Source organism: Phasianus colchicus, chromosome 1 (assembly GCF_987193195.1).
Source record: "Phasianus colchicus chromosome 1, bPhaCol1.hap1.1, whole genome shotgun sequence".
In the NCBI taxonomy this organism is placed as follows: Eukaryota; Metazoa; Chordata; class Aves; order Galliformes; family Phasianidae; genus Phasianus; species Phasianus colchicus.
In genome coordinates this window covers 93,276,557-93,291,415 of record NC_143436.1, presented here as the reverse complement: position 1 = coordinate 93,291,415, position 14,859 = coordinate 93,276,557, and the positions used below count along the sequence as shown (strand labels likewise).

General features: G+C 37.5%; 2 protein-coding genes and 1 long non-coding RNA gene across 16 annotated transcripts in view; 1 reads left to right on the top strand and 2 right to left on the bottom strand.

Annotated features, from left to right (window-relative positions):
* Positions 1 to 1,303, bottom strand: part of ARL6 (ARF like GTPase 6) — a 20,243-nt gene extending 18,940 nt beyond the window's left edge. For 2 of the 7 annotated variants that reach the window (XM_031612571.2, XM_031612572.2), the window contains exons 1-2: positions 1,203 to 1,285; positions 306 to 452 (exon numbers count right to left, since the gene is read on the bottom strand). The gene's annotated coding sequence lies outside the window, so the exon portion shown is untranslated. The other 5 variants (XM_090152478.1, XM_090152482.1, XM_090152486.1 and 2 more) reach the window with 4 other exon arrangements.
* LOC149919863 (uncharacterized) lies at positions 1,269 to 14,859 on the top strand. 2 transcript variants are annotated; one of them, XR_016472052.1, is made up of 4 exons: positions 1,269 to 1,340; positions 2,380 to 2,541; positions 8,039 to 8,154; positions 14,360 to 14,859. It is a non-coding gene; the product is annotated as an uncharacterized LOC149919863 (long non-coding RNA). The 2 variants fall into 2 exon arrangements; XR_016472053.1 differs by lacking the exon at positions 14,360 to 14,859 and adding an exon at positions 9,136 to 9,212.
* Positions 11,076 to 14,859, bottom strand: part of EPHA6 (EPH receptor A6) — a 515,780-nt gene continuing 511,996 nt past the window's right edge. For 6 of the 7 annotated variants that reach the window (XM_090152397.1, XM_090152418.1, XM_090152412.1 and 3 more), the window contains one exon: positions 11,077 to 13,205. In XM_090152397.1, coding sequence (XP_090008523.1) covers positions 13,091 to 13,205 — 115 coding nt within the window. In that variant the 3' untranslated portion in view covers positions 11,077 to 13,090. Of the gene's footprint in view, positions 13,206 to 14,859 lie in introns of all 7 variants that reach the window. The other variant, XM_090152423.1, reaches the window with a different exon arrangement.

Sequence of the window (14,859 nt, the reverse complement as noted above, 5' to 3'; positions counted from 1 at the left end):
CAGCTGCACTCCAGGAGTTTCCATCACGCCTCCCACGGGGCGCCCGGCTGTGCACACTTTGCTAAGAGGATAAGCCTCGTCTACCCCGAATCAAATCCTCTGAGAACAACTTCCCCTATGAGCTGAAATCAAACAACCGTGACACATTCAGTAACAAGGAGGCATTTAATTAACACCAGAGGAAGCTGCTATGGTGGTAACCTAGAACAGCTTTGTGTGCAACAGATTAAACAAGCCTGAAGTTACCTACAGCAATACCGTCAAAGAAAAAACCTCATGATTAGCTTCCTTCTAACTCCACTTACCTTATGTCCAACTCCTTATTTTAAAATACATATGAACACTGGAGGCAAATTAAAGCTTACTGTTTATCATCAAGTAAACCCCTGCTCAAGAACACGTTACTTTCTAGTGCAGCCTGGAGCCTTGTCTGTAAACTTCAGAGGTAAGATCTGCAAAAAAAAAATCACAAAGTTTCCAAAAGGAAACATTCCCCAACTGTTCTACATTCCTGAGCTGTTTTACAGGCTGCAGCCTGTAATGCAGAGATCAGCCCAGTGTTAATCGCTGGGTAAAGCAGCAGCTCTCCAAAACACATCACTTCAAGTGCAGAAGCTCCTGTGAAGTATACAGGAGTATAAATTACAAAGCTCTGCTAGCTAACCACAGCTCAAAGACTGCAGAACAGCGTAGAAGATGCTGAAGGAAGACTAATGCAAGAAGAGGAATTATATTTACGTTTTCTATTGCTAAATATTTCAGCCTGTTCAAAACTCGCTGCCTGCCCCACTAAGACAAACTAACTCCGGGCAATCTCACACCTTCACTCTGAGGCCTGGGAGGACAGCAGACATCCTCTCATGCACACTTAGAACAACCCATCACGACCCACAGCTGCGTGCTTCAGCGGCACGGCACGGCACGGCACAGCCAGCGCTACCTACGATGGCGGGCAGCGCTCTGCAGCTTCCCACACGGAGAGCCCAGAGTGGCCCAGTACCCAGATCCGGAGCCGGGAAGCCGCTGCCAAGCCCGCCCTTCGGCACAGCTCTTGATCGGAGCCTCACGGATAACAGGCAGCGAGTGCGAGCCGCTGCGCCCCGAGGGCAGCCCTGAAGCGGCTGGAGCTCCCTCCCTTTCTCTCATAAAAAGCCAACCCGCCGGCACGCACAACCTCCAACCCACCCCACCGCAACACACACCTCGGCCTACGAAATGTCGGCCGGGTTGAGGCCCGCCGCCGCCGCCGCCTGCGCCGTTACCGTGGTAACCAACGCCGCTTCCGGGGAACTCCCGCAGTTGGCGCCGACTCAACGCCCCGCCCCGTGGAGGCGCTTCAGGTTGCTTTCGCTTTCGCGGAGCGGCGTAGCGCAGCTATGCGTAGTGGTTCTAGGTTTGGTGTGCAGGCTTAAGGTGGCTTAAAGAACGTGGCAGATTGAAACTAAAATGCGGTCTGTTTCCTGCCACGACCCTACGTTTAAATGCTGACGGGGTGTCCGCCGCCTCTCTGGGCAGCCTGTACCACTGCCTCACCACCGTGATTGAAAAATACCTTTTTCTTTATATGCAGTCTAAATCTCCCCTCTTTCAGTTTGAAACCGTTTCTCCTTGTCCTGCCACCACAGACCCTGCTGAAGAGTCTGTCCCATGCCTTCTTACAGCCCCCTTTAGACACCGAGAGGCCGCCCTGGCTATCCTTACAAAGTCCCATCAGGCTTTTAACTGGACTGCTAGCATGAGTTTCTCTCACTGTCTCACTTCAGCTCAAGGAATCGGTAGGACTTAAAGATTGCTCGTGTTCCCCCAGTGTTCAGGTTGATACCCTCCACTGCAGACCCTAATGAGACCCTACAAGGTCAGGAAGAAATGGATGCTGGGAAGAGCTCAGCACTTGATCCCATCCTTATTTTTCACAGATGTACAGTGCAAGCCAACACCTCAGACCCTGTCAATCCCCTTGTTACAACCTATTATTTCAGTGCTGCCAGATATAAAACATCTCTTTGCATTTGTATTTTACTTCTGTACAAAAGCAATGAGGGGCACAGTTCTTCCCCTGCATCCCGAAGAGTCTGTGCTGTTCCATGTTTGAAGAGGCAATTTTCCTTCACAGAGCTCCATCCCTCGTTGCAATAAACTGTAATCTAGTTTCACCTGTGCTTTCAGACTACTGTCCTAACTGGTGCCTTGGGGAGAGGAGCGACAGTAGGAGTAACAGCTGTTTGGTAGCTATGTGCACAGTCCTTAAAAGCCAGCTGCTTAAAAATCTTTCTAATCATAACGTGCTTCACATTAAACTTGAAAGGTTAAAAATACTGCTGACACGTTGTCTATTGTTTGGCTTTCTAATTCTCATTTTTGCTTTCATTATTATTAAAGGTATGGGGTAAACGGCAGTTGTGACTTGCCCAAGCTTAGAGGGTTTTGATTGAACGATGAGATCCCTAATAATGATGACATCATGATCTACTCAATGAAAACCAAGTGGTACAAATGTGACAGTGAACCTCCGAGTCCAAGCATTTTCCAAAGGCTAATCAGGTAGTGGGGGTGAGTGTGTGTTAGAAGGGAGTTTCATCTCCTCCTTCTTTTATACCAGAATAAGTCTGTATATAAAACTAGTTCTAAATTCAGCAGAGATGAGAATAGCAAAGGCATTTCTGGAGCCAAATCTAAAGTGAAATATTCATTTTTTGTTGCATCCCAAGTAGGAAAACTCTTCCCCTGTAAAATATGCAACATGTAATAGAAATTGGACATATGACACTCATTTTCTATTAATATACATATAATTCTGTGGGTCTTGTACTGCACACATATGACATTGTGAAAATTGTCCTTTTAAGGCTATATTCTAATTATTTTGTATGGGACTCTACTTCTTTGAGATTCCCTGTCTCTTACCTTGGAATTATTTACATAATACCACTGTAAAGAGAGTGAACAATAATGCAAAATTTTAGTAGCAAATTAAAATCTTTTAAAAATTCGGTTAGGTTGTGTTTCTTAAGCAGGGGAGAGTGCTGTTGTTTGAAGCTTTTAAGGTGTATAGCTTTTCCTAACATCATTATGCATTTTGAAATGCATATGTATGCATGTATATATGTATATGCATTTTGAAAAAGTGTACATGAGAGCGTAAGTGCTCAGTGGTAAGCACAGGAGAGACCTCTATAATTAAGCATTCTTATGCTACAGAAAAAAACACAACACCCTGAAGCATCTCAAGTGTTAGAACATATTGCTGGTCCATCTTTATTAGTACACCACCCTGTGTTAAGCAGCTGTTTTTTTTCTTTTTTCTTTTGCATGATCATGTATGACAGGCTTCACTGTGTATCATTATATTAATAACCTAAGGCAAAACAAACACCATTAACTCAAAAATAACCACCAGTACTGTAACTTTTATTTGCTAATAAATATCTTAATAAACAGGCTTACCCCATCCGTAAGACCTGATAATGCCTCTTAGGAAATCATAGAAAAATAAAATACAATAATAATCAGTAACTTGTACTTTGTACAAAAATCTTATTATGTTGCTCAGCAGGTAGCTTTGCCAAACCCCATATTCTTTCTGCAAAGAGATGGCATATGTAATGCAATTCACCTTAAAAACACTCTAATGTTGAGAGCTGAGCATTCTATTACACTATTAACTCGTAGGCATGCCAGCACATGAGAATTTACATGGAACATTGTATTATCATAGGAATAGAATTAAAAAATGGTAACGCCACTTTTCAGAAAATAATAACTTCACTTCTAATGTAAATTCCCCTCGGGTCTGCAAAATCAGTACATTAAGGTTTTTATTTCATGGCTATTCCTGCAGTACTGTTATAAACCGGCAAAAAGACAGAAAGAAAAAATGTGCTCAGAGCATGTGTGGGAGATAAACTGCATGAAAAAAAAGTTGTTCTGAACAGCGGGGCAGTCACAGTACCAGCTATGGAATGTTCAGTCTCTCAGAATTAGTAGACATTGCCTGCTGTGTGCAATGCGGCACAGGTTCAGACTGATGAAGATACAACTCAGAGGCACAGTGCCAAGGTTGCTTTTCTATGAGATGGATGGTGAAGATTCACTTACAGGTAGTCATCATCATTATTCAAATATATCTTCGAGAGAAGAAAAAAAGCAGCTGAAAAACAACTGTGATCTGGGGTCTTTAAAGAAAGAGTGGTTTCTGGAGGATACTGATAAGGATATGAGATCTGAGCTGAGGCCATGGTTTGTCTGTAAAATGGTTTGCAAGTATGATTATACTGTTTGTTTGGAAGCCATCCACCTTTAAAGTTTTGACATGGCTGCTTAAATATATAATGTGTCCGTCATCGAATAGTTATTCATATATACACATACATTGATACATTTTATGGCTATGCTAGAACAGCAGACTATGAAGAGCAGTCATATTCAGTTCTGTACAATGTAATTTCACAGAAGAGATCAAAACTCCTTTAATTGATATATGTTTAAAACCAACACAGAGAAATAGAAGCTATCCTGAGGAAACACACTGACCACGCTGTGTCCCAAGAGAAAATGAAAGCTAATTTTTGGAAAGTAAACAAATATTTTTTCTCATGGCTTTTTTTTTTTTTTTTTTTTTTTTTTTTTTTGAGCAAATGAAATTAAAAAAAAAAGAGAGAAGATGAGAAAGTGAAAACAGTTGACAGTTGACACCAACTTGATCAATGAAGTTTGATTTGCTAGAAAATAAGCAATTGCCTTTCAGTAAATATGGTTTCATGTGATCTTTTTTAAGCCTTTTTTTTTTTCCTTGTTAAATTGCATAAGCAATCCTGAGGAGCGCAGAGTATCTGCTGCTGTTAATGAAGTCTATAGGAGTTGTACTGCACCAAACAAGAGCAAGCCTCTTTTGTTAGTCTTTGGGTTTTCAATTGCGGCAGCACCATGTATGATATAACTGATACCATAAGGGAATTTTGACATTGGAACCATGGCTCTAGGTAAGAATAACATATACTGAAATACTGATTGAGTCCAATTCCTTCACCAGTTAACCAAGAAGCAACTTTTCCCACTCCTATCTGAAATAGCTTTCTTCCTCATGGAGAAAAGTCAGAAGAAGAAATTGCTGCAGAAGAAATGACATTAAAAATATATACGACCAATTCAAACCTAACTATTTATTGGGGTGAGGCTGCTACAGAATCATGGCCGTAAGTTTTAAAATGTTTGTGTTTATGTATTGGGTATTTTAGAGTAGCATGGTTTTCTTGAAATGTGGAATTAATGAAAGAGTCCAGTAAATAGTATGACTAGGAGGGCATTATTTATTTTATGTGCTGCTGTGCCATTAATTAAGGGGCAAATCTCAGACCTTACACTGCATTGCACTAGGACTGTGAAATAAAGTTTGTTCAAAGTGGAAAATAGAACTGCTATCATGAGGGGAAGATCATACTGTATAATGCTGCGTGTTAAAGAAGAAAAGAGAGACAAATCCTACAGATAGAAGTTGTATTCTTTGTTGATGGGAAAGGTGGTTTTATCCTGGACTTAAATCCAGGACTTTGGGAAAATATCTAAGAAAGAAAAAAATTTGTATTACATACTGTGGAAATTCTGTTGGATTAGTAGGTTTGTTTTACTTACTCCAAACTCAGTGATGGTAACTCGTTCCAGATAAAACAGCAGTGCAGCAAGTGTGTTTTGTACCTTGTTTGTACCACACTGAAGGTAACCATAATCTTTTTTAACACATTCCTGAGGTAGCAGCATTGTCTTTTAAGATCAGTGCACTCTTTCCCCTTATTAAAGCAGGCCATCCATTCCATGCAAATCTTCGGAAACCCTTGGTCCAAAACCTTACTACAGTCCATTGAGAGCTACTTATGGATTTAAGTGATTTTGGATCATGCCTCAAATGATCAAGCTGATCTCAACCTGGAACTCTGAAGAAAGAAATTAAAACTTGCATAATATTTTAGTAATACATTTGAATGACAAGACACCATGCATACTGATAAATGTTGGTTTTCCAACAGCAAATCAACTGTGATAGTAGTAAAATGCAGAAAGGAAGAATTTATTAGGAACGTTGAATCCAATAACAGTCTCTATAAGATAGGGCCTCATCTTACTGACACTGAAGTCAGTATCAAACTCCTAAGTCACAACAGAACAGTGCCTACTGACAATGAAACTAATTCCTTACACAATTACCTAATTGTCTCTGGAATTAATTAAAAAAAAATTATTAAAATCCTTCATCAGAACGTGAAAATAGTAGGTAATTTAGAGTAGAACCTTCCCAAGACAAAAATGTAATTGTGAAGTTGGTATTTAGTAACTAAAAGAATCTATAGACTTGAAACATTGGCTGTAATTTTTGTCTTTTTCATCTAATCTTATATAGTGCTTAATGAGATGGTGATGTAAGTTGTATGAATCAAAGAATTCAGCCTGATAAAAGATATTCTTGCTTTGCTTTTTCTTTTTTGGCTTCTCATTGTCACGTGGAAGTTGGTCTGGAAGAAATTGGAAATTTGATGGATAAGCCACACTTAACTAGACAACTCTCCTTTTTACTGTTTTTTTAGGTTCTTCTTAAAAAAGCCAACATGCAACAAGAAGAGAAGTTAATCCTTCAGTTATATGTTTAGAAAATAAAACTGTGTCTACTGGAAGTTCTAATCTGAATTATGACAACTGCACCTTTTTTCTTTCTCATAGGCTGGACCCTGGAAAACCAGCAAATAGATTTTTTTTTTTTTTTTTTTTTTTGTCACTGCTTTAGAGGACACTGAGAGCGTCATGCTGAGCTGATACTATGAAAATATTCCCTTTATTGATTCAATGGGCAATTTTTCACAATCCGAAATAAATAATCAGATTCTAATACAGATGTTCCCCGAATTTGATTTTCCAGATTCTAGCGGTAAAGTTACTCTCCAAACAAGGCTCCAGCCATCACAATGTTCACAATACAGACAGGTAGATTCCTTTGATATTTTGAGTTATCATTTCCAGGGTTTTGCCTTATCTATGTGCTGCTTAGCAGTTCTTCACTGAGTTGTCAATGAGAAGTATTAGTATTTATGAAGTTGCAATCAGCTTGCATGTTAGAGATGAATATTCCCCAAAACTTGTATGAAACAGGAGGTTTTCTCATAATAACAATGAATATGGTGGACTCTCAAGAGAACCATATATAGAACTGAATTTAAAAAGGACAAAATTATGTTATTTCATTCTGCTTTACAAATATATTATAAGAGCTTGGACTTGCAAGCATTTTGTGCCTAACTCTACTCATGTAAATAGTTCAATTTCTAGTCAGCCTCTTTATCTGAATTAAGCCACACAAGCACTGCATTCTACATATTCAGGTGTTTCTGAACATGGTACAGTACGTACGTTATTTCTGGGACACATGTATAGTTACCAACTAGTCAAGTACTTGGACATAGTTGAAATTCTGGTACATGAACAAAGTAGAACAGGTGAAAACTTGAAATGCTTTTGAGATTGAACTTATTAATATACTTTTCCACATCTTCAGTGCCATGACTTAACCTTATTAATTTCAGTTTAATTAGACAGGTATGAAAAAACAGATAATATGTTAACCCCTTGTGGAAGAGAGATTTACTTGTGAAATCTCCTGTGTGAAAGTAGGAAATACTGATGTAGAATATTCAAAGAAACATGCACACAAATAGATTTCATGATGTGAACTGGTGTTATTTCACATATAAAATATGGAAATTTATTTTAACCTACTCATTTTTAGCCTTCTGTTCTTACATTCATCTTTTTTTTTGTTTTTCCTTTCTAAAATTCAACAAATCTTTTTATAGTATATACTGGCAAATCATTATTCACATTCCTTTGAATTTTTCCCCCATTTTAACCTCAAAAGAGTCTATAAAAGACTATTTAAAAGAAAATCATTTATATACTGTTCATCTTTGGTGACTTCAGCAGAGGTACTCAAACTTTTTTATAAGCATGGACTACCTTGAACTAAAAAAGCTTTTTTCTTTTTGTTCTGCTTGTGAAGGGAGGAAGAGAGAGGCTATCATCCATTTCCAGACAACGAGCCAAGGAAGTTTGGGAAGTTTACAATTTTAAGTGCCAGAGGAGAAGATCAACCCTATTACCATTATTGAGAGCCAGGTAATTAATTTATGTACGCTTGAAGAATCTCAGGCATTATGATATACATTATATTTACAATTCTTTATATACACATCCACATATTTTTTATATCCATTATGTTCTCAGTATGTCCTAGTCCATAATCTGAGGATCTATATACAACCATAGCATTCACAAATGAGCAATGCACAGTATATGATGGAAGAAGATATCTGTGGACTCTAAATACATGTAACTGTTTTTGTGCCATTTCTTTTCTTTTTGTTAGAACTCTTTGGCACGATATGGAAAGTTTTCTTCTTTCATCTTATTCTGATCTTCTTAGATTTTTTTCCCCTTTCAGTACTGATTCATTTGTCTCTCTGAGAGATTTCAAGATCACTGCAGTACTTGGTGTTAGCCCAACCTAACAGACCTCTCCCTTACTCTTTTAAAAAAATAGTACTATTAATAAAGAAAATTTTTTTTTTTTGCAATTTGCTCAGGAAAACTCAATTACAGTTAGGGAGCAAGGGCATTCTGAAAGAAACCTGTTTAATAGAATACAGTACTCTTCAACCATGCACAAATGCCATGATAAAATAAGTATTTCAATTTTTAATACTTTTCTTAGAAGATGCAATAGACCAAACTCTTTTCATTAATACTCTTTTGTTACTATAAAAGATGAATCTGCATTGAAAAAAAAACTTCATGGAGCTCAGCATTAGGCTCAATGTATCTATAAAAATGGAAAATGAATAGCAAGTCTTAAATTACAAAAAATCAAGTGGTACAGTTTGAATCCTGTGTCAGAATAAACCATCTTCTGACACAGAATGCTTTGTCCAGAGCAATTAAATTACTTGAATTACTTGCTGAGTGTTCTATTTCCAATTGTAAGATAGTCTGATGCTGATGTATTAAAGCATAGCACGCACCTAAGCTTTTATTGGACAGACATTATGCTGTTACTCAATGTCAACATCAGCATTACACGTGGGGTCCTCTCTTTTTCAGAGATTCAGCACAATGAGTAGATACAATCAGTGCACAAGACTAAGAACAGATGCCTGGATCTAGTATTAGATATGGAGGTTGGCAGCCACTGCCGCAGGTGGGTTAGAGCTTTATGAACCTTAAGGCCCCTTCTAACCCAAGCCATTCTGTGCTCCTATGCTTCTATGCTTCTATAATCTGAGTTAGTAATTTTGTCTCAAGTGCTGGTTTGACACATTTCCTCTCACCCAAAAGTTAATGATTACATCTGTCAGATGACATTTATCACTATGAGAATACTACAAGGGCCCTGTTCTCCTCACTGATTAAAATGGAACCTCAGACTAGCTCAAATGCACACCTCCAAAGTTAGGTGAGAAAAATTTCCCCCTAATAGGTCTCAGGGTTCTGAGTTTCCATCAGGTGGAGATGGCTTGAGTTTCCATGTTAGACTGATGACTGACCCACTTGGCTGCATGAATATCTAAGCTGCTTGTCAGTCAACTTGGGAAGCACTGTGGTTGGCACACGATGGAAAACAGGGTAGTGCACTTAGTGACCAAGAGATGCTAACTCTGTCAGATGACATTTATCACTATGTGTTGTCTGCCCAGCAGACAAAGGCCCTCATTAAAGCTATCTTCTGAAGACTTAACTTGTACCCAGGTAGTGGTAACAGTACAGATGGATTTGTTCTAGATGTATGACTACCAGGTCTGTTAGAAAAGCCTGCACGTGGATATCACTTGTAAATAACAAGCTTGGAACTATTTCCTTATGTCCACATTTTAATCTGTTTTTAGGGGGCTTGTATTTCATGCAGTCTTTATTTAATGAACTTTCAGTGAGTACTTTTTGTCATGAAACACCGTGCAGTGTTGGCCAGATTTTCAAAAACAGCTTTCTAGCTTTACTTGAATTTATTAAATTTCATCAGTAACTGCTATATACAGGTTAACTAAATGAAGTAATTTTCACCCGAAGAAAGTATTCCCTGCAATAAAGAAAGTTACTTGAATTTCACATTTATACTTGTGGCTTGCACAGAATTGAGCTCACATGTGAAAAACATCATGTTTGTTTGTTCTTGTTTTTAGATGAACTAAAAGATAAGCAGCCATAATAGTAGCACTTTCCTTTGTGCTGAATAAAATGGAAGAGTAGGGTTAGAAACATAACAAGAGCAAATCAAATGTTTCCAAAATGGACTAAGTGTAAATCTGATCAGAACAACTATTATAGAAGTGTCATACTGCGCCATCAAAACAAAAAACGCAAACCATATAAACCCCCCCAAAATCCTGGATTTACAATGTTTTTAATAAACAGTCTCACTGAAATCCTTTCTTCTTTTCTTTCTGGTTACCCAAATTCTTATTCATATAAAAAATAGATCTGATTAATAAATGTTTTTATATTGTTATTATATATTATTTGAAAATATATTTTCAGTAGTGTGATAAATTTGGAAAATAATTTCCATGAAATATATCCAGGTTGTGTGCATGTAACATACAGCTTTGTGTACGCACTACCAAGAATGAATAAATGTGCAAAGGAGAATTTAAAAGTGCACACTTATGGTCTGGTCTAGTTATGAACAATTTTGAAACTCCCTTAACAAATAACAGACTCATATCTCCTCAGTAATAAATTTAAATGCGAGAGCCTCCTTTCACAGATGTCACGTTGATGGCTATAAAAGCAATGACTGGCATACGAGGAAATGAAACAATAAAGGAAAATCAAGTCTTAAATTACTCTGTGATGGTGGTTTTTTTTAAAGGTTTCAGGTAGGTATGATTTTATTTCTCTAAGGGCACCCTTCCAAAAAAAAAAAAAAAAAAAAAAAATCCAAAAAAAACCAAGCCCTAAAAACTCGGATTTGGAATTGGGGCAGAATTTATCAATCTGAGGTCAGTGGGACTACCCATGGTGATGAAATTTGTAGCTAAAATAAAACTAGCACTGCCCTTCTTTAAACATGTTTATCAACTTGACATCATAGAACACTGGTGAATCCTTATCTTTAGAAAACTTTTTCTTCAGTTAAATCTGTTGTTTTGTTGTTTTTGTTTTTGTTTTTTTTTTAACAGAAGAAAGAAAAATTTCTGCAGTTCACTACTTGTATCCCATTTAAATTAATGAAGTTAGTCTAACACAAGGTAACAACAGTGAATCAGGGCTAGCATGTCTTAACTCTGTGAACCAGCTGGCAGCCTAATCTTTTCTGAGTTGCTTTCTGCTTTTCCCTCTTTGCCACCAGTATACAACGGTAGCCTTTTTGAGAGTCAGGAAATACAATTCGATTTACAAGCTGTAAATTAAGCACTAAATATCATTATGATTACATAACGTAGTTAATTCATTTTGATATACATATATATTATAGTAATTACCCAAACGCACGATTTAACTGAAGATTTGTAATCTTTAAGTATATTGAAATGCCGTGTAACTTAAGAATGTCCTCCAAAGTACATATAAATTAACAAAAACCCAGCTTACATGTGACATGCATGTAGATCTGCGTGTGACTTCTCCAGCTCGCAGACACGCGCTCGTGTCCCAGTTCCTAGCAGCGCATATCTCATGCAAAAGTTTCAAAATGTAGCCCAGCACATCTGTATAAGTTGTCTGAATAAAAAAATGAAAGCTGTAAATCTTACAGAGGTACAAATATTATGTTAGGCCTTTGCAGCCATTTTTCTTGCATGTAAATATGGCTATTGAAGAGTTCTAAAAGTAATTATCTTTGATATTGTTGGAATTTGTACTAAATGAAGATCTGGCCCCCACAGAAACCAGAACTCCATTTCAGCAGAGTCTGCTTTTCACTTCTAAAAGCAGTTAGAAGTAGACTCAAGGCAACATATTATTACACTGCTGTCCTATGTCTCCTTTTCTGCCTATGTATAATAAAACTGAACTCCACAGAGCATAACTTCCAGCATTAGTTTGTGACTGTACCATTATCTTCAATTGGATGATGCTACGGCCGATCTGCTCCAACAGTCCACTGATGGTTGACCCCCTAAGTCTACTACCACTGGTGGAAATGACAGTTCAAGTTGTGGAGGCCTACATTTTTGGAACAGGAAACTTTCTGAAGTCTATGTGACCACAGCATAGCAGACAACCACGTTTTACATGTAGTTATGAAAACATTACATCCAGTCTTCCAGTGACAATTTACCATGGAATAGAGGCAAATGCTGACTATTAAAAATAAAATAAAAAATCTAGGGCTGAATAAATATTTTGACCTTATCTGAAATTTAAAGCATAAAAAGTGTCGAGTGCTAACATAATTCAGAATCAAGAACCTGAAGATTTCAGCCAGATTTCTCTCACTATCCTCCCAATTACAACACAATGAAAACTCACTACGTAAAATCATCAGTCATTTTTGCAAACAATGCTCACATCTTGAGGCACCGGCTTACCAGCATTTAAACTATTATAAAGTAATATAACCATAGGACCCATACATTTTGATTTAATTAGAAGATAAAATAAATATTTATGTGAAACTTCTTGATTGCACATTTGGTATTGGAAGTTACATGGTCACAGAACATGAAAGAAGTCAAATACGTTTTGATCTACCAGCAAACTCTAAATACATCGATAAAGAAGCCACACCAGGCCAAATGGATTACTACTTTCCAGTAAGTTTGTGAAAGTTTCCCAAATACTGTTATACAAAGTTACACATCCATGCTGAGTTGCTGAGTTATTATTCATCAATGTGTAGCAAGTCTTGCAGTAGGTCAGAATTTTATTGGCAGATAACTGACAGAGGAACTATGCAGTGTGATTAAAAATTCCAGTTTGGAAGCATTAACGTAGAAGTACTTTTGGAGTCTAACCAGGAGACTGCAGTTCTTGAAGCTGAGAAAAGCAGAAGGGAAGAATGAGAATATTTTCCATTTTAGAAACGCTGAGGCACAAAACACAGTTGGTTCTAGTACTTTCATACATGAAATCCTTTCTCCTGTATGTGCATCATGTGTAACCGCAAAGTCTGTAAACTGCTGACTATTCGTCTCTGGTGTCCAATGAGTACAACTCCAATTCTTCTAATGTCACTGCAAGATAAAAAGTTTCATCATGGATACAAGTATAGTAAGAACTCTAGCACACGAAAGCATATAAATATATGATGAATTGCTCTGCTTAAGGACAGTTTACTTTCACAAGTGGAACATGTGTGAGTGCTGCAGGCATTTGAGTTTTCTGCATCTGTCAATTCCAGTTTTTGAATAAGAAGTGCCATTCGAGAAGAAAATATCATGTAGTTAGAGTACTGTCATTTGTTCTGAAAGTAACAATCTAAAACAGTCTAATAATTTTTAGATCTTGAGGAAGCACCTTAAAACTATGCTCTAATAGGCATTTGTTAGTAATACATTAGCAGCAAATGTTCCCACTCATACTTGCACAGGACCAAGGCTGGTATACTCACTCTTACAGTCCTGAGGTTGAAGGAAATGAAGCTATGCTTCTGATGATCTGGTGTTTGGCAGTTCTCTAAACATCACTAACTGCAATACACTGAGAAAGATCACAGAGCTAGCAAGGGCAGGAAGCTTCAATATTATCCTGTCAATTTCCAGGCCATGGAACACACAATGGGACATGGCATTGACATTGCACATTTAGATAGCCTTAAAAATTGTTTTATGATATAGGTGATAAAGGAGCCCATAGTTGGAGGTATGACCCTTCTGAGCTTCAAATTTGCAGGTTAAGACTCCATATCCAGCAGATGAAGAACCACTAGATAGCAGCAACTGCTATATATTTAGACTTAACATTCTCATAATAATGGGGAATAATACACAACACTTAAGATCAGCAGGGACTATGTAAAAAACACTGAACATCTTAGAAACTAAAAAGAAGCAGCTAGGAGAATAAACTTTTACAGGTGGGAGAGTGATAGAAATGCAGGAACAATGCATAGTGCTTATCAAGTACAGACTGATACAACTCAGAAAGAAGCCAAGAGCCCAAGAGTCAGAAAGGTTACGTGAAGAAAAAAGAATCTTTTTTCAGATAACTTCAGCTTTTTGAAAAAAAAAAAAAAAAAAAAGGAAAGTAGAAAGGATGATAACCTTAGGCAGATTGTCTGTAAGACTGCTGTAAGGCAGACAAACCTGCTTGAGGAACAATCAGCCAAAGTCCCTTAATAATAGAGCTTGTAATAAACCTTTTTTTTTTTTTTTTTTTTTTTTGTAAGTTCACAGGATACAAGAAGTCAGCCAGTGTGTCTGTAGAGTCTAATTTTGAATGCTGTATAAAAGAGCATCGAGAGACTGACCGCTGCAGGAATGCAAAACCAATTATCTGAGTTGACATCCGCTGCAGATGATACTGAGTGACTCACAAAACAGAACTGTTATGGGGAATTGTCAGAGGAGCCATCTGAAGTTGAAGTGACTGCAGGAGAAGTTGCAGGAGAAACTGAAAAAAAAACCAATCAGCAAGTAATCCAGAACAAGAAAGTCTTTAGTCAAGGCTTTTAAGAGAGATCAAAGATGAAATAGTGACAGCAATGTGAGAAAGGGATTATCAGCTCTGTTAAACATAAAATTTTCTTGGTGCCTGAGATGTGGAGAGTGGTGCAAAAATTATGGAGACAAAGCAGAGATTCCAGAAGAGGTCTGAGAAATGCGGACCTGTATGTCTAAAAACATTACAAGGCATAGTAGAAAATACAATAAAGAATAGAATTATTGA